Genomic DNA, 21,805 nt, shown 5'->3' with positions numbered 1-21,805 from the left:
TTTTTAATGAACTCCTTGTCATTTGTGGTAATTTAAAATATCATTTTGCATCTAAGCCTTCTGAATTTGGAAAGTAGTATGCCTTTTCAATGTGAACACTTATCTTTCCTTATGGTCTTGCAAAATATTCTTATATTTATTTCTGCAATGAAATAAATATAAGAACATATTGATTCTCTCTCTCTCTTGCTCTCTTTCTGCCTTTCCCTCTCCCTTTCTCTCTCACTCCACATATTTAGCCACTTGATTTATAACAGATGTGACACTGCAATGTTATGAAGAAAGTAGGTCTTTGGTCTTTTTAATACATGGCTCCGGGTTAATTGTATATCATATGGAAAAAATCTTGACTTTAGCCTCACACCATATACAAGAATAAATTCTAGGTGAATTGTAGATCTAAATGTGAAAAATTAAAAAAAAAATGGAAGGTAAAGATAGGAGGGTACCTTTGTGACTTTTGAATAGAAAAAGATTTCTAACTGGATACAAAAAGCATAAGCCATAAAAGAAAAGGTTTATAAACTGGACAACATTAAAATTTTGAACTTTGTATAATCAAAAGATATCACTAGCAGAATGAAAAGGCAAAGCACAGAGGGTATAAAATTAATTGCAATACATATAATCTACAAAATGGTCATATCCAGAATACTTAAAGAATTTCTCCATATTTCTAATAAAAAGACAGAAAACTCCCAAGAAAACTGGGCATGATTCTTGAATAAGGAGTTCCCAAAAAAGACTAAGCAAAAGCCAATATTATATATAATAGTTCCCACCTTTCTAGTTACCAAGGTAAAATTTAAATTCAAACTCCTTTGGAGAACTTCTTGATAGTGCTAAGTTGAAACTATATATACTTATGACCCAGTAATTCTACTCCTTGGTATATGCATAAAAATGTGTACATCTGTGCATAAAAATGTAACATACAAGTGTATTCACAGAAGCATCATCCCTAATGACCCCCAAATATTTATCAATAGTAGAATGGATAATAAATTGTTATTATGTCCATCAAAGAGTGAACTTCACACACATAACGTTGAACAAAAGAAGACAGATACAAAATAGTATAGACTGTATAATTTCACTTACACAAAAATCAAAAGCTGGCAAAACTAATCCATCTGTTAGAAATCAGAAAGCAGGGAGGTTAGGATGTGCTGACTAACCCTATTGTGATAATAATCCCACAATGTATACATATATAAATCATCACACTATACTTAAATGTACACAATGTCTCATGTCAATTATATCTCAATAAAGCTGGGGAAAAGGGGGTTTGGGAGGGGGCATGATGTAGACCTCTAGGGTTCTGGATTGGTTCCATTTTTTACCCATGATGGTTATATGGGTATTACATTTATGATATAGAATGAAGCTGTATCTTCAGGAATTTGTGTGATTTATCCTATTTATAATACAATAAAATATTTTTGTGGTGATTTCCAGCAATGGTGTCCATATGGTACTGGCATGTCCCCTTCTCCTGGAAATCATCCCAAAACAACACAAAAAGCAAGTAACAAAAACACAAATTCTTTTTTCAGTAAATTGGGAAAAAGCTCAAACCCCAAAGCACAAGATGCATGGAATTGTGCCCAAAGTAGTTGTCAGCAGGTATAGGATACAAAGGAAGCATAAAGAAATAGCAATGTATACTTCTTGACGGTGAGTTGAATATTTTTAAAACAGTATTATGGTGCCAGTTAAGTTCAGGCATCTTAAGATCAATTGTTCAGAGTTTAAAGAAAAATAAATACATATACATTTTGCACATGGATGTGATGAGCTCTCTAAAGTAAAAAAAAAAAGAATTCTTTGTTACAGCTTTTCAAACTACAAATGATAAAGTCAGTGAAGCATCATATAGAGTAGGTTATCATATTGTGTTGGCTAGAGAAAAGCACACAAAAGCCTAGAAACTAGTAAGTTGACATTGCTGAATACATACCCTGAAGTCTAAGAGCTAAAGGTCCTGTTTGCAATAGCTTCCACTGGTTGAAAAATCAGTAAACAAAATTGTAGCACTTTCCAATAATAAAATAACTTGTTGAATTAAAGATGTAGTTGCAAACATGAAGACCCAGTTAATAATTCATCTGCAGAGTTGTACTTTTTCCTAACAAATGCTCAAATCTACAGACATTGTTGGACATACTGTTTTGTTTGTATTTATCTAATAGTATCAGTACCGACTACTGAAAGAAGATCTTGTATGTGAATGATTAGCAATAATGCAAGTGAAATATGAAAAATATTAAATGATCTTTCTGAATCCCATCGTTTGTCCTGGAATAATGTTGACGTGTGCATTGATGGTGAAAAGAAATGGTAAATAAAAGTATGGTGCCTTAGCATGAACCTAGGCAGGCACTTACATCAAACTGTACTAGTAGTTAGTTTTTGCATTCTCCATTGCCGAGCACTTGTAGTAAAATGAATAAATTAATTAAAATGCCAGTTTCACTTAAGAATGTCCCTGATGAAGCAGTAAAGTTAAAGTTATTAACTACTGACCCTCAAGTATACACCTTTTTTCATATTCTTTGATAAAACGGGAAGAACACATAAAATGTTTCTACTCAGCTATCAAAAAGAATGTAATCTTGCCATTTACAACAATGTGGATGGAACTAGTGTGAATTATACTAAGCAAAGTAAGTCGGAGAAAGTCAAATATTATACGGTTTGACTCATGTGAAATTTAAGAAAGAAGGAAAAATAAAATAAGATAAAAACAGAGAGTCAGGCAAACCATAAGAGACTCTTAACTATAGAGAAAAAACAGAGGGTTGCTGGTGAGGAGGGGGGTTGGGTAAGGAGATGAGCTAGATGGGTGATGGGCATTAAGAAGGGCACTTGTTATGATGAGCACTGCGTGTTACACATAGGTGATGAATCACTAAATTCTACTCCCGAAACCAATCCTACACTACTATGTTAACTAACTTGAATTTAACTTTAAAAAATACGGAAATACATGATGGCTGTCTTAAAGAAAAGCACTTCTGTGATGAAGTTGCAAATGGAATGCACTGCTCCCCATGCCTCCCCCTACCTCATACCACAGAACACCATTTTTTACATAAAAGGACAACTGAGAAGACAAACTAAGTGTTTTCAGGCTTAGGTCTATGGCAAACATTTTCCATAAAGTAACAGGCCTTCAAGGAAAATAACTGACAGTATATACTGCCATAGATAAACTCCAGATTTTTCAGTAAAAATTTACTTTCGGAAAATTTGTGTATGCCACCATGGGCTTCCAATACTGAGACTTTTCTGATAAGAATGGTGGTGGTATTTTAAAAATTTGATATTTTAAAAACTGTCCAGTGAATTGTACCAACATCCGGAAGTCCTGCATAATCCAGGGAGTCACTATTTTCCAAATATCTGATGCATATTACAAAATCATGCATGAGTAAAAGATCCATTCAGACTGAAAGACCAATGTATTTTAATGTATTTTTATTTTAACAGAGTACAAGTTCAATGATATTGTTTCATGGTCTACAATGGAACTAACCTTCAAGAAACTACCACTGTTGGTTTGGTACCAAAGAAGACTATCTACAATTATCTGAAAAGGCTCTTAAAATAGCTTTCCATTTTCTATCTCATATCTTTGTGAAGCTGGATTTTCTTCACATATTTCAACCAAAACATTATGCTATAACAGACTGCAGAAGTGGGTGTGAGAGTCCAATTATCTTTCATTAAGCCAGACATTAAAGAGATTTTTAATGTTATTTATGCTAACTTGTAATGGATTTATTACTATTCTTTTAAAATTAATAAACTTTAATTTTAATTTCTAATGTAACATTATTTCTTCTATAATAATAGATTTTCCTAATTTTATATATAATTTATTTTGAAGTAAATTATATTTTTCTCCAAAGAGAAAACTCATTTTACAAAGAGTTTAAAATTCATTTGCTTCAAGGGGCATCTGGGTGGCTCAGTCAGTTAAGCATCTGCCTTCAGCTCAGATCATGATCCTGGGGTCCTGCTCCCTGCTCCCTGCTCCATAGGGCCCTGCTTCTCCCTCTCTGTCTGCCTGCCACTCCCCCTGCTTGTGCACTCTTTCTCTCTCTGTCAAATGAATGAATAAAATCTTAAAAAATACATTTGCTTTGAGTTAAAAAAAATTAACTCAATTTCTAAATATCAGTGACTACTTTGTTCTTATCATTTATCCTTTTTTAAAAAAGATTTATTTATTCACGAAAGACAGAGAGAGAGAGGCAGAGACACAGGCAGAGGGAGAAGCAGGCTCCTTGCGGGGAGCCCAATGCAGGACCCTGGGATCACGCCCTAAGCCGAAGGTAGATGCTCAAGCACTGAGCCACCCAGGCGTCCCATCATTTATCTTTTTTTTACTGTAATTAATTTTCCTAAATAAGTTGGCTAATGGTTTTTTTTTTTCCCCTGAAGTTACATTATTTTAATGTTTTTGTTTCCTACTTTATTATATACATATTGTAAAATGATACAAAATAATGCCAAACGTAACTGCTCATGTCAATTAATTTAAGTTGGCTAAAGTTGCCCATTACCAAAAAAACTACTATAAGTTTTAAAACAAAGAAAGCCCAACTCTGTGTTCTATTTAAGAGGCATATTTAAAATAAGATTATTTAGAAAGGTTTAAAGTAAAAGAATGGGCAGATGTGTACTAAGACAATGTAAATCAAAAAAGAAAAAAGCAATATTTGTGAATCTACTATCAAATAGGCAGGCATTCTAGCCAAAACAGATTCTCCCCTAAAGCCTCCAGAGGGACATAGCTCTGTCCACACCTTAATTTTAATACAGTGAGACCTATTTTAGACTTCTGAATTAGAAGATACACTTTCTGTTGTTTTAAGCCATTAAATTGTGGTTGTTTCTTACAGCAGAAATAGGACGTCAGTACAATAACAGCACCAACAGCACTCGGTTACTTGCAGAGAAGATAGAAGGGATACTTTCTCTCCATAACCTTTGATGTCTTTTGGATATTTATTTATTTTTATTTTTTTAAACATTTTACTTATTTATTTGAGATAGAGAATGTGGGAAGGAGAAGGAGAGAGAATCTGAAGCGAACTCCACACTGAGCACAGAGCCCGATGTGGGGCTCAATCCCACCACCCTGAGATCATGACCTGAGCTGAAACCAAGAGTCGGATGCTTAATCAACAGAGCCACCCAGGTGCTCCTCTGGAGTTTTGATTCTTAAGAATAAATTACTTATGTAAAAAAATGAACTAAATTAAAAGAAGAAAAATGAAGCCAATGTTATCTAGTCTTTAATGTCAGAGGAGAAAAGTAATGCCAGTTCAATTTTTCTCTATATATAGAAAGACTACTTTTCCTGATTGAAAGCTTACAATTATATTTTTTGTCTTTATAATCTGAAAGTGATGCCAGAATTTGTCCCGGTACAATCTACAGTATACGTTTATCTTCAGAACTTTTGTGGAAGGTATATTCCATTGCAACGGTTCCCCTTCAGCCACAGCCAGAGTTGCATGGATGGGTTGCACTGGTTTGGGGCCAGTATTTATGCTAATTTCCCTGCATTTTTTAGGTGGTGAGAATTCGAACCTTATAGTCTCAGGTGGGGTTCTGACTTCTCTCAAATGGCTCATTTTGGGTCCTGACTGGGCACTTGGCTGGTTCCTTGGCATCTACTCAAGCCAGTGGGCAATGTGTTTCTAGTCCCAATGTGTTTGTAGGCAAATCCACTCTGAATCTCCATTCTATGTAGTTCGCTGGGTTCCAACCTTCCTACCTACAGTGCCCTCCTTCCAGATGCCCTTTTTGTCCAGGCATTCAGAGTCCCCACCCCAGCTCTTCAGCCCTTGCTTATTTTGACTTTGGTAACTTGAGATTTTCTTTTCCTGATTTCATGCTCAGCTATAAATTAAAACAATTTTGGTTCTGTTTTGCCCAGTCTTGTTACAGGTTTGGATTGGGGAGGTGAAAGCATTTTTCATCTCAGCTCAGTCCAAAAAAGGGTGATGCATTAATTCTGCACTTTGATTTCCTGGCTCTCCTATCACACCCAGCACAGTGATCAAGGGCACAGCTCTTAGAACTGGATAGATCAGGGTTTGTATCAGCAGTAGAAAATTATCCTAGTTACATAACCTCCCTGAGGACCTTTCTTCATTCACCATTTGTGCATAATGACACTCTCATGGAATTTTCCTAAAGGATAAATGAAATCACATAAGAAAGCACTAACGCATAGCACCAGAAGCCACTGGTCCGACTATTAACTAGTACTTGCTGCATATGGCTTTCTGTTTTTGTGTCAGTTTTTTACTGTCTGGGCCCTGCTAAGGGTTCCAAACAACTTTGTTACATTTACTTTGCTTCCCACAAGTGTCAGTCTTCCTCTGAGTCTTCAAGGTAGCGTTCCATTGCATCTGTTGCTTATTTTTCATTGTTGATTCTGTCTAGAATAGTCTCTCCATACCTAGTGTCTGAAAATAGAGGGTGGAGAATGCATGTTCTGCTCTTGGTCATGGGACTATTCCTTCTCAGATTTAAGTGATCAAAGTGAAGAGACCTCAGTGAAATTTCTAGAATCTTGTATGTGTTAGATCAGGACAGCTCTACTCCACTGAGGATGGTTCTTATCATACCCCGACTGTCTCAGGTGCTTATACTATGAACCAATACAGATCATATGCGCACACACACACACACACACACACACACACACACACAAACTGCTATTAGCATAAATGATTTATCTCCATTCTCATCTGTAAATTGTATACTAGTTTGAGATTGGAGAATGTAATGTGCCTCCCTAATTCCCTACCTATGGACAATTGTGTCTTGGAGAAATAGAACAAATCAATATAGTAGTAAAGAAATGGCATCCCAGTTTGTAGTTGGTATTGACCCCATGTCTCTGAACAAGGGGCAAGGCAGTAAGAAAAGAATAAATCATATTTTTTCAGGCTGGAAGGTTTTCTCTGTTTCAAGAGGCAGAGCATATTATCAAAGGTCAGTTGTGATGCTTAGTTCTGCTCTTTATATTCTTTTTTATTTTATTTTTGTATTTAAAATCTATTTTGTTGAGGAGTACATAAAACAAGAATATAAAGCCCAATGAAATATTATGAAGTGCAAAGTGAACAACCAGGAAATTGTGTCTATAACCAATTACCAAAACCTGGGTCACCATCCCTGCCCCCGAAGTAAACTCTACTTGACTTTCATAATATATGCTTCTTTTTACCTGTCACTTTTTCCCTTGGAGAACAAATCTCTAATCATTAAACTATAGTTTTGCCCATTGTTGAACCTTATATAAATCAAGTCATGCAATAAATGTCTCTTTTCTTTTTTTCTGGCTTCTTCTTCTTCTTCTTTTTTTTTTTTTTTGTATTTTTTTTTTAATTGGAGTTCGATTTGCCAACATATAGCATAAGACCCAGTGCTCATCCTGTCCAGTGCCCCCTCAGTGCCCATCACCCAGTTACCCCAAATCCCCACCCACCTCCCCTTCTACTACTCCTTGTTCATTTCCCAGAGTTAGGAGGCTCTCATGTTCTGTTACCCTCTCTGATATTTCCCACTCATTTTCTCTCCTTTCCCCTTTATTCCCTTTCACTATTTTTTATATTCCCCAAATGAATGAGACCATATAATGTTTGTCCTTCTCCGATTGACTTACTTCACTCAGCATAATACCCTTCAGTTTCATCTATGTCGAAGCAAATGGTGGGTATTCATCATTTCTAATGGCTGAGCAATATTCCACTGTATACATAGACCACATCTTCTTTATCCATTCATCTTTTGATGGACACCGAGGCTCCTTCCACAGTTTGGCTATTGTGGACATTGCTGCTGTAAACATTGGGGTGCAGGTGTCCCAGCGTTTCACTGCATCTGTATCTTTGGGGTAAATCCCCAACAGTGCAATTGCTGGGTTGTAGGGTAGCTCTATTTTTAACTCTTTGAGGAACCTCCACAGTTTTCCAGAGTGGCTGCACCAGTTCACATTCCCACCAACAGTGTAAGAGGCTTCCCCTTTCTCCACATCCTCTCCAACATTTGTTGTTTCCTGTCTTGTTAATTTTCCCCATTCTCACTGGTGTGAGGTGGTATCTCATTGTGGTTTTGATTGGTATTTCCCTGATGGCCAGTGATGCGGAGCATTTTCTCATGTGCATGTTGGCCATGTCTATGTCTTCCTCTGTGAAATTTCTGTTCATGTCTTTTGCCCATTTCATGATTGGATTGTTTGTTTCTTTGCTGTTGAGTTTAATAAGTTCTTTATAGATCTTAGATACTAGCCCTTTACCTGATATGTCATTTGCAAATATCTTCTCCCATTCTGTAGGCTGTCAATTAGTTTTGTTGACTGTTTCTTCTGCTGTGCAGAAGCTTTTTATCTTGATTAAGTCCCAATAATTCATTTCTGCTTTTGTTTTCCTGGTCTTCATGGATGTATCTTGCAAGAAGTTGCTGTGGCCAAGTTCAAAATGGGTGTTGCCTCTGTTCTCGTCTAGGATTTTGATGGATTCTTGTCTCACATTTAGATCTTTCATCCATTTTGAGTTTATCTTTGTGTCTGGTGTAAGAGAATGGTCTAGTTTCATTCTTCTGCATTGGCTGTCCAATTTTCCCAGCACCATTTATTGGTGCTGTTCTTTTTAGAAATTGGACTGTTCCAGATAGATATTGGACTGTTCTTTTTCCAGTGGATAGTCTTTCCTGCTTTGTCAAATATTAGTTGACCATAGAGTTGAGGGCCCATTTCTGGGTTCTCTATTCTGTTCCATTGGTCTATTTTTGTGCCAGTACCACACTGTCTTGATGATCACAGCTTTGTAGTACAACTTGAAATCCGGCATTGTGATGCTCCCAGCTCCGGTTTTCTGCTCTTTATATTCTGACAATAGGTTCACCAATGTTAGTTTTGAGCATGACACACATTTATGTTTTTCTTTATACCAAGTGTATTTAGTTCTGAGAGGCTGCATCCAGGACCACTAATCCTAAATATTTCTTTTAATCCAAAGTGTCTTATAGAATTTAACAATTTTTATCCTCGCTGAATTTTTATATTAAGGCCCCAAGAAAATCAAGACAAAAAGATAAGTATATTTTAAGACAAATAGGCTGAAAGTAGCCATCTAAAACATGTTTTTTGCACTGAAGCTAAATATGTTCCTATATTGACAGTACCATCATTTCAAGGTCTCTATTTCCATAAGACCATGTAAAAGAAACCTTAATAAATCAGACCAGCTGAATCACTCAATTACCTTATTGTCCAACAGATATCATACAGTAGCTCTCTGGTATACACACTAATCTCTTCTGGCACACATAGACATGACTAGTCTATCTGTCATCATCTTTCTCTGATCAGCAGTTACTCTGCCTAGAAAATGTGCTTTCTCTCCACTCTCCTACCCAGGTCTCTGGTCCATTTACACCTGCCTTACAGTATACTTCTTCTAGAAGAAAATGTTCCTAATTCACTCACATGCCCATCTTGCCTGTGTCTTGTTTTAGTTTAATCTGTCTCCAATAATGTGGTCCTCTTAAAAGATGCATTTATATAATTTCAAGGTGTAAGTCTGTTCTGATTGTAAATGACTGGAAGCTCATGGAAGGCAATGCTCACTTTCTTGATGTGTTCCATGACTACTCCTTCCCTTTGGACATAAATATCTGACAGTGCTCTGCACAATGATTACTGATCACCACCTTGTGTACATATCAATGCTAGTGAAGGTGAGATTACTGAGGAGGTTTTCTTCTGGATGCTAATGTATGCTAATGTAAGGAAAATCAAACAGGTTTTATTTGTTGCTGTTGCCCTTTAGCAATTCCTTATAATATGAACCTCATTATCATCTGGGTATTTGTAGCAGTCAGGAGGGGATTCAGAACCTCCTTCCAACCCAAATAACTGAAGTAAGGGAAATCATCAAAATGAATTAATTATCAGTCTGCTAGGAAAAATACTGGAGGGCAAAACCATTATCCTTAAGGCAAGGAAAAATGCAAAAATAGATTGGACCTCAAAATTCAGTCATTTCAAATTAGTATTTCAATACAATAGTAAAGGAGTGCTAATGGCACAAAACAGAAATTGAAAATTGGAATATGCTATGAAAACCACTAATATAGGCAAAAAAGCATACACTATAGCATTAAGCACAGCTAAGATGAAGACTGCCTGCTCAATTGGATCAACTAAGATCATCTGCACAGGGGATGCTGTTCCTTACTGCTTGTGCCCATGGGTGACAACATTAGTTGATCATTGTAACACCTTTTCCTGTCTTTCCATATGGCAGTTCAGAATTCTTCTCAGGTAGCTACCAGCCATAGATTTAACTTCTCATGTATGACAGTCTGGATTATCATTCAGGGAACATTCATGCCCCTCTCCCCTCTTCTACAGGCAGAGATGTCCATTCCTCACTGATGTTGGACTTGATCTTATGATTTGCTATGACCAATGGGATATGGTGTGGAGAGATGCCCAGAGTGTGCTTCTGTGATTTAGCTTGGCCCCTTTGCTCTGATGTACACCATGAGAAGAGCATGCACCAAATAGGTATGGCCTCTTTAGCCTGGGCTTCATAACAAATGCACATGGGCTACACCCGAACTCAATCTATAGACCAAAGCAGAATACATGAGACAAGTCAAAGAATGAATTTTTGTTGTAAGCTACTAAGTTTTAGGGTTGCTTAGTATATAGCATAATTTTGGTAATAACTGATCAATACAGTGTTTTAGATGAGATTGATGAAGCAAAATCCCACCAGGCATTAAAGCAATAAAATAAGAAAATTACACCTCCGTGTAAAAAAGTCCATCTAATGGTTTAACCCCAGGCAAAACATTTTTAGGTTGGAAAGGAAGAAAGACAAGGTAGGGGATGATTTCAGACACTAGCCCTTTGGCTAAAGTTGACTTAACACTTCAGGAGAATAAGCTGCTGCCTACAGATAGGTTTTCAGGGGCTTTAGGAAGACGACTCCCACCTCCACCAGGTTCAAGTAACACTCTTCATTCATCCCCTTTGGCTCAATGCTTCACCTACTGCCAAGGAAAATTTTAATTATTGTTGTTACTGAAATGTCAGCCTGGAACCTTACTTCTTAGAACCCATCCAAGTACTCAGTACATAAAAAGCACTCAATAAATATTTTTCAAATGAATGAACGAACAAACATATAAATGAATATTAAATATGTTACTGCTGATCTCACTTAGAGGTTTATTTTATAGTTTACTAACTAACAAAGGAGTCCTAAATGAGAAAAAATAAATAGTAGTGAGGTCAAGTTTAAATTCTAACCTCTCATTCATTGATCCATTTAACAAATATGAATGTCTGTAATGCACAAGTAATGTGTGATTTTCTGTGGTTAGGGAAGCAAATCAAGGTCCCTCCTCTCAGGAAACTGATGATAGTTTAATGAGAGAAAGAGCTCAAATATGTACAGCCATGTACATACTCATACATGCACACATACACACACATTTAAAATAAGGAAGAAAAAGAACAAAGAGCTACATGAGAGTATGAGAGCAAGTACACATTTTAAAGGATCAGGAAAAGACTTACAAGTAAATATTTTCAAAAGGCCTCATTTGACATGTGTGAACTAGAAAAGAAGCAGACAGAAGGGCATACCACTTGTCCAGAGCCCTGCATCTGAAATGCAGGAGCTGACTGAATAACATGTATATGTATACAATGAAATGACTCCCCTTTGTTTTGTAAGCTAGGCCCTAGGAAGCCTATCCTCTCCCTGAGGTTCCTAACACCACTATCCTTGCTAAGCTAAAACCCAACAAACCACAATTAAATCTTTGCAAGTTGATCACACATTATATATATCAGGTTTTCATAAAATGTCTAGGCATTTCAAACATACCAAGCAAATAGTCTGTGTATGAAGACAAAAGATCCACAGTGGCAAATTCTGGGATATTCGGTAATGTCCCTTGGCTTACTTTATCAGTTCTAGCATTCTTTTTTCCAATAAGTAGATTTATTGTCAGCACAGCTTCACTGACCTAAAATTAATGCATAATTAAAATCCAAAAAAGTAAGCTTTCTGATTCATTGATTATCCATTAAGTAAATAATGTGAAAAAGTGAATTCATAAAATAATATTAAATATACATTGGAAGAAAAAATAAAGATAATCTGGAAAACAACATGTGATCTCCAACAGGTAGTATATATCATTGTCAAACAAATCATTACTGTTGACAATTTAATTAATGTATGAGCCACTGTAAATAGGCTCTCTCACCTAGCTACAACAGATATTTGCCAAAATGTCAAAATGTGCTCATATGTATCTGCCAATACTTTCATTAAAGAAAAGCTGAAACAAACAAAGCCAGGTCTGGCTAATAAAGATTAAAATCACTACATATGTAAGGAGCATTTCTAATCTTCCCAAAGAAACATCATTGGCATAAATTATAAAGAATGTGAATTTTCCTTTCTCTCATAGAGATACATTGTGCTGCCCTAACTGCTGGCAGATAGAGGATACAGATAGGACAGTAAAGAAAAATTAAATAAAAATCACACCAACCTGGGCAGCAGCTCTTATCACAATCCAGGCCAGTGAAGTGTACATTTCAAATTTATTTACTGTTGGTTCTTTAATAGAACTATGCCTTCTGGTAGGAGCCTAAAAAACATAGCACATACATTATGATAAAGATAAAGACATCATGAAGTTTCATGGTAAATTTCCTCATCCTCTGAAGATGACTTTTCAGTGGAACACTAGGTAGCCATTAAGAATAATAATAATGTAAAAAAAAGAACAATAATGTATATGTATCTATTGACATGAAAAGGTATTCAAAATATATTAGAGAAGGAAAAGTAGGGGTTACAAAATAGTATGCAAGGTGTTATCCTATTTCTAAAAAGACATGTACACACATATACTCCCTGTATATAGAAGCAGAGAAAATTAATAACAGTGGTTACCCTGGGTTTTAAGGGTGATTATTTTTATCATATTTTCTAATTTTTTATAATGAGCTTACATTATTTGAGTAACAATAAAATAAACACAAAAATATTAAGGAAATGCTTCCTTAAAATGATATTTGCCATTTTAATAGAGGATTTATTCATTGACTATATCATATATAAGGATGTCAGAAAAAAAAAAGGATGTCAGAAATAAGAATGTTACTTAAAGATTTTTTTATCTACTTAAAGATTTTTGATAGGTATTTTCTATCACCTTTTTTTTAAGATTTTATTTATTTATTCATGAGAGACAGACAGAGAGAGAGACAGACAGACAGAGAGAGAGACAGAGAGGCAGAGACACAGGGAGAGGGAGAAGCAGGCTCCATGCAGGGAGCCCAATGTGGGACTTGATCCCTTGTCTCCAGGATCAGGCCCTGGTCTGAAGCAGCGCTAAACCGCTGAGCTACCTGGGCTGCCCTGCTATCATCTTTTTAACTGGGAAACTGTTAAAGCGATAATGTAATCATAAAATTCCATAGAATAGCAAAAATAACATTAAATGGGGATATTTTTTACTGTGTGTTGTGTGTTAAGTTTTTCTGTATGTGTGTGTTCAGTTTTTTAAACATAAGAAAGTGCATGTTATGAAAGTTGACAGAAACTCCACTAGTAACATAGTATCTGCCTGTTTCACATTTTTAAAGTCACCTTTAAAATAAACAGTTCTTAACATTTAACTAATCTGGATAAAACTATTCAATTAGAATGCTTGGTTCCAATTTTTTGATGTTCATATTTTGGCTAATACTTTAATCTTCAACAAGACTGCAGAATAAAACAAACAATAACAAAAGATATCTTTCTTTTACTCCTGCCTACAAGATTCCCAAGGAAAAAGTCAATGAATAATGCTGATGCCAGAACAACGTGCAAATATGGCCTGGTCTAGATCAAGGGCTAAGATTTGTAGGAGGTAGATGATACCTGAAGAAATCTGCCTGAGGAGATCTTAGCAATACAGCCCTGTCCCAAGATATGAAGACCCTAGTCATTAGCTGTAATGAAACTACTTAGGTTCTGGGGTAGCCCTTGCCAGCTTACTGGCTCTGTAAGTTTGGGTAATTTACCTAAATTCTGGAAACAAGACTAATAGACATTAAATGAAGAATACATAATAACATTAATAATTATAATGTAAGAACAAGTAGTGACAGATATTTAAAAAAGAAATCAAATCTCATTTTGAATTGAGAGGGAGGCTTTATTAAGATGGTTGGGCTAGAGTTCAAAATAGAATAATGTAGACAGGAAAAGAATATAATGGGTATCTTTTTTAGATGGAGAAGGTGTTTAACACTGTGTATAAGATTCTAGCTCATGCAAACAAACAAAAAGAAGAAAATGTATCTAGACTGGAAATGAAGAAGTAAAGTGGTATTTGCTTGCAGAAGACAAATGTAGGAAATCCCAAGACACACACACATACATCTCTAGAATTAATAAATGTGCATAACAAGGTCATAGGACACAAAACTCAATACTCATAAATCATTTGTATTTCTATGTATCATCAGTGAACAATCTGAAAATGAAATGAAGAAAACATTCCATTCACAATAGAAATAAACTTAACAAAAATGTACAAAATTTATACACTGAAAAGTAAAGATCATTACTGAAACAAATTAATATCTAAATAAATGAAGAGACAGTTCATATTCATGAATTGGAAGATTCAATATTAAGATGCCTATTGTCCCCAAATTAATTTATAGATTTAACACAATCCCTGACAAAATTTTGTTACTTTTTTGCAAAAAATTGACAAGCAGCCTTTACAATATGTATATGAAAATGCAAAAGACTCAAAGTAGCCAAAACTATTTTGGAAAGGAAGAACATAGCTGGAGGGCATGTACTTTCCAATTTCAAAACTTACTGAAAGCCACAATAACCAAGAGGGTGGATACTCTTATAAAGGTAGACTTATAGCTCAGTGTAATAAGACTGGGAGTCTAGGAATAAACATTTACATTTATAATCAATTAATTTTTGAAAATGGTGTGCCAAGGCAATTCAATGTCAAAAAGATTGTCTCTTGAACACAGATACCAGGGACAACTGGATATCTATGTGCAAAAGAATTTAGATATTTGCACTTTACATAAATATTAATTCAAAATGGGTCATACTTAAACATAAAAGCTACAACTATGAAACTTCTAAAAGAAAACATAGAAGAAAATCTTCAGCATCTGGGGTTAGGCAATGAATTCTTAGATATGCAGGTGCCTGAGTAGCTTAGTTGGAAAGTGTCTGCCTTTGGCTCAGGTCATTATCCCACAGTCGTGGGATCAAGTCCCATGCTCTGTAGGGAATCTGCTTCTCCCTCTGCCCCTCCTCCCATTTGTTCTCTCTCTCTCTCTCTCTCAAATAAATACATAAAAAATCTTTTAAAAGAATTCTTAGATATGCAACTAAAAGCACAATATATAAAAGAAGAAAAATGATAAATTGGACTTCACTAAAATTTACAACTTTGTCTCTAAAGACATTATTAACAAGGTGAAAAGACAAGCCATCAACTGGAGGAAATTGGTGATAAGGGACTTGAATCTAGAATACACATTTTGAAGACTCTTGTGATTAAAAAAAAAAAAGATATATCTCCGTTTAGGTTATGGGCAAAAGATTTGAATAAACAGTTCCCCAAAGAAGATACAGAAATGATCAGGAAACATATGAAAAGATCTCAACATTATTAGCCAGCTGGGAAATGTACACCAAAGCCACAAGGAGATATACTTCATACCCACCAGGATGGCTACAATCAATAATACATATAATAACAAGTTTTGGCCAGACTGTGATGAAATTGGAACCCCTATTCACTGCTCATAGGAATACAAAATGGTACAGGTACTTTGGAAAACAATCTGACAGATCACCAAAAGGCTAAACTTAGAGCTAACATATGATCTAGGAATTCGATTCTTAGATATACACCCAAGAGATCTGAAAACAGGTTCACTTAAAAATTTGTATACAGACATTCAAAGCAGCATTAATCAAAACATCCAAAAGAGTAGGAACAATTCATATATCCATCAACTGTAGAATGGACAAAGAAAATACTGTAGATCCAAAAGATGGAATACTATTCAGCAATAAAAAGGGACAAACTACTGTTACATGCTACAACATGGGTGAACCTCAAGAATGTAACACTAAGTGAAAAAAAGCACGCACAAAAGACTACATATTGTATGGTTCCATTTATATGAAATTCCACTATATGAAATATACAGAAAAGGCCAATCTTGGAAATAGAAAACAAATTAGTGGTTGTTTGGGGCTAGGGGTGGAAATAACGGGGATGCTCTAAAACTGGATGGTGATGCTAGCTCCACAGCTCGGTAAAGTTACTAAATATCTGTGAACTATACTCTTAAAATAGGTTAATTTCATGAATTATATCTCAATAAATCTGTTTTTAATATGTGTGCTTGCTAATCTCTTTCTTTGAACTATTTTCCTCCTGCTTAACTATTTGGAAAACTTCCAGTCATTCTTCAAAATTCATCACATCTGTGAAGCTTTCTCCAGTATTCCCCCAAGCTGAATTAGTTCTCACTTTGTTCCACTTCTCTACTTGGACATATCTTGATTATGGTCCTCATTAGATTTTGATACAGTTATTTCTCTGCCTTGTTCCTCTGTGCTTCTTAGGAAAAAAGAATAACATGCCTGGCATACATTAGGCACTCAATAAGTATTTGGTTAATGAATGAGTACATGTTTGTGAAATAGTCAATTCCATTTAATTAAAAAATAATTATTGAATAGCTACCATATACAAAATACTCTAGAAAGATAAAATGTGAATGTTTAGTCATATATTGACACAGAATAGTGCACCACTCTTTTTTGAGTACTTATTACATGCTAGGCCCATTATCTTGTTTATTTCCCCCACCTACTCTAAGAGGTCAGTATCCTCACCTCTATCTCACAGATGAGAAAACTAAGTTTAGACAGGTCCCAATCACAGTGCTGGTATGTCACGAAGCTAGGATTCACACCCAAACCAGTCTCTGGTCATTCTGCTTGTAGATTCTCCATAAGGTGAAGCATTAGTGCTTTCTTTTAAGGCATTATAAAGCATTGTCTTTATTAGGACAAATTTCTAATGTGATATTTCATTGGTTGAATGTGTCTGGATAAATTTATGTTTGTCTTTGGCTGTTTTCTGTGCTTCTAGTAATTATATAACTTGCTAAAATATTTGTATTATGTCACATAGAAAATGTGATGCTGTATGGAATTATGCTTTTTTTTTCATTCAAATTCTACATTGTTCAAGCTCTTAATTATAAACACTTCTCTAGTAAAGGCCAAAAAGGTGATATATTACTATTCTAGATCCTATTAATTTGCATTGCTACTTGCCATGGAAGTAAAGATTTTTGTTTTCTCTTATTAGAAATAAACATGTTTATCACATCATAAAAAGTAAGTTTTCTATGCAATAATTTTGATAAAAAATAGAATAATTTCTGCTTTATCCACCTCAGCAGCCACCATATGAATAATTCAACTGGCTGAAAAGTCTGTTTGCCTAAAGGTATAAATCATGCCCATGCTGTCTCAAAAGTTAGAGATTTGACACCAAAATTTTCTGAAAAAAATCTCTTGGTGGGTCAAAGGATTACTTAACTGAGATGAATTATAAAAAGTCCACTGAAATTTAAAAAGTAAAAACTAGAAGTTATGGATTCACATATCTCCAATGCACCCACATCCTGCCCACAGGATCTCCCTCAGCCTAGATTCCTGGAATTCAAGTGTGGCCCCCAGGCCAGCAGCAGCAGCATTAACCTGGAGCCCCTTAGAAATGCCAAACCTCAGACCCCATCCCCAACTTACCAAATAGGATTCTGTATTTTCACAGGATCGATGCTTCTGCCCCCCTTAGTTTGGAAGCACTGCTTTAAAATAGTATATATCTCTGCAACTCTTTGCATGGCTCCCTCCTTATCTGGTAAATCCCACCTTGAACCTCATGTCTTCCCAACACAGTCATTCATAGTTCCACCAAGGCAAGTTCTTTCCTAATCCCCAATTTCACCACCTAAATCATGCCCCTTCCTTCTCTTCCCTCCCTCTTTTCCTTCCTTCCTCCTACCTTGCTTCTTCTTTTACTTGTTTATTGTCTGTCTCCCTCTACTGAAAAGTAAGCTCCATGAGGACAAGGACTAAGTTTGTCTTAATCACTGCTTGATAACCTTCCAGAATATTGTCTAGGTCATAGTAAATAGGCATGTGATGAATAAATGAATGACTCTATCAAAAGGTGATCTGTTTGTATACCATATCCATGATGAAAATCTTACATCTGCTTCAGAAACGTATCATTTCTTGCAATTTCCTGATTAATATAAAGATCTTAGAGTATTTACACATACCCACATCTCATGTATAATATTTTAACAGGTAAAAATGTCCCCATGATCTCTATTTTCAGAACCTTATATAAAATATCCAAAGAGGCATCTAAACATGAGTGTGACTATAAAGTAATTAATTAATTTCTCCAAGTCATACAGGAAAATCAGTCTCATTAGGTCAATAGCAAGTCACCAAAATAGCAGGTTCAAAGACAACTGACTTAAGATTTCTAACAAAATAGTTTATTACCTTAAGTGTTAACGGTGATGTTGAAAGTTTGTTTTTTGGCTTCCTCATGTGTAAAAATAATAGGGCCATTTCTAAGTAGGAGTCTCTTATCAACCTAAAATGATATAACATTGTACTTATTAAATAGCTTCACCATTCATAATCATTTTACATCATTTTCCACAATTTCTGAGCTAATTAAAGGTAAAAACAGACAAAACCAGTATCTATACCATACTCGCACCCTCTTTTCATAGCACTGTTGGCATTGACACCAGCACCTTCCTCCCTACTGAAATTGGAAGCTCTTGAGCAATCTACCTTGTCCTGTTCTGACAACACTCTATGACATGACTGCTCTGAAGCCCGGCATCAAGACCATTCTAGAACAGTTCAGCACACAACGCACAAAAGAAGTGAAAAATCAGGACTGAAGGAACCTACCTTGAAAACCAGACCTCTTTTTCTATTCTCCTACACTAATTAATATGGAAAGAGACACACAGAGTTATGCAGAAAGCAGTGATTCAGTATGGGTTAGGTCTGTGCATTCACTATCAAACCTGTCAGTTGGAGCCATTTAACTCCGTATACATGGGATGAGCACTGGATGTTATACTATATGTTGGCAAATAGAATTTAAATTTTTAAAAATCAGTGTAGATGTAATAACTGTGGCTTATTCTCGATCTTAAGTTGATTTTTATATAGAATTAAGTTGGCCAGTCCTGGTCCTCCTGACCAGAGTGAACATCCAGATAAATCTTATCTAGATACAATATCACATCGATAGGTGGCTGCTAGAATCCTGGGACAGACAGGAGATCGATGTGAGTAAAGACTAGAAGCAAAATCACAGTCTAATATGCCACCACAATAACTGCCATAATCAACCATCACTATAAACAAGGCCTTGGGTCAGAGCCAAGGGCAATAATCCTGAAAAGGAAGTAAACCTGTTGGACAATAGACCACAGGGAAGAGGGTCTCCCAATCATCCCAGCCTGGAATGTTCAATGTATTACCAAAACATGGGGCTTATACCAAAACATATATTGTTATAATAATGGAAAGATTATTTTTACCCTGAGTTTTGATCATTTCTCAAGCTTAGCTGTATAGCTTCAAATAAACTCTCAAGTTGCGAACTTGGAGATTTCTCTTCCATCAATATTTGACGTTCTATTTTGCCTGAAAGAATAAAATATATATATATATATATATACAAAAATGGTTTTTCCTTTTTCTATCTTTTAGAACTTCAGAAATAAATATTTCACACTGGAACTTCAGAAAACTGGATGTGCTGTCCTTTTTGCCCATCTGTCTGTTGTTTTTGCTGTAAGGTCAGCTAATAGTGAAAGAAAGATCTTTTGCTTCCTTCCCCAGGAGTCTCCAGGCTCACCTTGCCTTTAGTCATCAACATTGAGTCAAAGCCTCCTTTGGCTTTCCGGACACAAATGTTCTTACCATCTTATTTTTCTCTCTATTTCCTTACTTTGTACCCTCCTTTCTTCCTGTAGGGCTCATTCCCTTTATCTACATCCATGTCCTCTTTCCTTTGTCTAGTATTGCAGATGTCATAGAAAACATCTCCCTTAAACAAGTTCTAGAAAGTCAACGAACATTTGAAAACAATCACAAATGATGCAAATGCATTAGTGCTCACACAGCTCTCAGACCTCAGGGTAAGCTGCAGCCTTCACTGGAATGGCACTTCTGTAGCCAAATGGGCAAGAAAGGGAAAACTTTTATCACTATAAAAGGATTTGCAATTTTCATGCAGCATGTGAATAGTGCACAGAGCCTCCCAGTGTGAAGTTCACATCTGGGCACTATCATTAAGTAGCTGCTGATCTGGAGAAATTTACATAACCAGATTACATCATTTTCTTCCTCTGTCAATGAGGATTGGCCATGTCTACCCTGTAGAGCTGTTGTAAGAATTAGCAACATGAGATATTAAAACACAGATTTCTACAGAGCCTTGCATCTAGTAGATGATCAATAAATGACAGCAATCATCATCATCACTCTTTTCATGGCTAAAATAGCCACAATAAAATGTATGAATGTATTATACAAATATGTATTGTATATAAGTTATAAATATAGATGTGCTATGGCTATTTAATTTAAAAGAATATGTATCTTTTATAGAAATTAACTAAAATGCCTAGTTAAGGAATGAAATCATACATAAAAAATGTCTTCCAAGCATTAAGAAATATTATTCATAACTAAATGGCTGATGATGACATTTTTGAGCCAAACATGAAATTTTGCAAAAGGAGGGTCAATTGTAATTATAAAATAAACTAAGAAGCAGTACTCTCCCCACCCCCACTTTCTTGGTATAAACTTAAAATAAGCAGTGTTCTCTTTATTCCAAACTGAGTCTGGCAGAGGTACCAATGTCTTTGTCATCAGTAAGCCCTTTGTAAAACTGGTACTTTTTATAGTCACTGACCAGATTTTCAAGAAGCCTATTGTTAATAGGAAAAAAAAAATCCATAAACTTTATCATAGTTCTGACCCCAAATACATCTTACCTTTCTGAAAAAGAATTTCGGCTTCCACCTCATGTTCTTCTGTTGCTGATATCTTACAGAGCTTCAGTGCTATTTCAAAAACACGAAGGGCAGGAAACCACTTCGAGGGATCCTTCTTTTTACTGGCATAATATACTTGTTTGGCCAGTGTATGTCCTACAGGGAATAAGTTGTTCATAACAAGCCTCCAAGTTATCAGAACTCTCACACAGTGAGTTCTATTAAGAACTCTGGTAGTCTTTTTAGCATCTAAGAAATATTTTCTTAAAACTCAATACCCAAATATCTCAACAAACTATAACAGTGGCCCTTTGAAACTTTATCTTTGAAAAATTTCAACATTTTCTCATTTTTAAAATGAAGGACAATTTCTCAAGTCTCAGTTCTAAAATTTCATTATGTTCTATAAAACAACTGTGTTCCTAAGATGAGGTTGTTAGCAGGGTAACATCTGGAAGTTTTTGAAGTTTTATATTGTCCCCAATAAAAATTTGCATATATTAATAGGCAGTAATTTTGTTTCTATTCAGCTCTATTAGTGGTTGCTTGCTATGCATATTTTGTCAT

At 35.6% G+C, this 21,805-nt stretch overlaps 1 protein-coding gene across 2 annotated transcripts in view; it reads right to left on the bottom strand.

The window, feature by feature from the left end:
* CFAP54 (cilia and flagella associated protein 54) overlaps positions 1 to 21,805 on the bottom strand; it is a 302,139-nt gene that overhangs the window by 70,456 nt on the left and 209,878 nt on the right. For both annotated transcript variants that reach the window (XM_072724628.1, XM_026013023.2), the window contains exons 57-61: positions 21,239 to 21,394; positions 19,772 to 19,877; positions 18,708 to 18,801; positions 12,613 to 12,711; positions 11,937 to 12,078 (exon numbers count right to left, since the gene is read on the bottom strand). In XM_072724628.1, the coding sequence (XP_072580729.1) occupies positions 11,937 to 12,078; positions 12,613 to 12,711; positions 18,708 to 18,801; positions 19,772 to 19,877; positions 21,239 to 21,394 (597 nt within the window). The remainder of the gene's footprint in view (positions 1 to 11,936; positions 12,079 to 12,612; positions 12,712 to 18,707; positions 18,802 to 19,771; positions 19,878 to 21,238; positions 21,395 to 21,805) is intronic.

The sequence above is a fragment of the Vulpes vulpes genome, chromosome 10, assembly GCF_048418805.1.
Source record: "Vulpes vulpes isolate BD-2025 chromosome 10, VulVul3, whole genome shotgun sequence".
Taxonomy (NCBI): Eukaryota; Metazoa; Chordata; class Mammalia; order Carnivora; family Canidae; genus Vulpes; species Vulpes vulpes.
The sequence above is the reverse complement of the archived record's forward strand: the minus strand, read 5'-3'. Positions and strand labels throughout refer to the sequence as shown.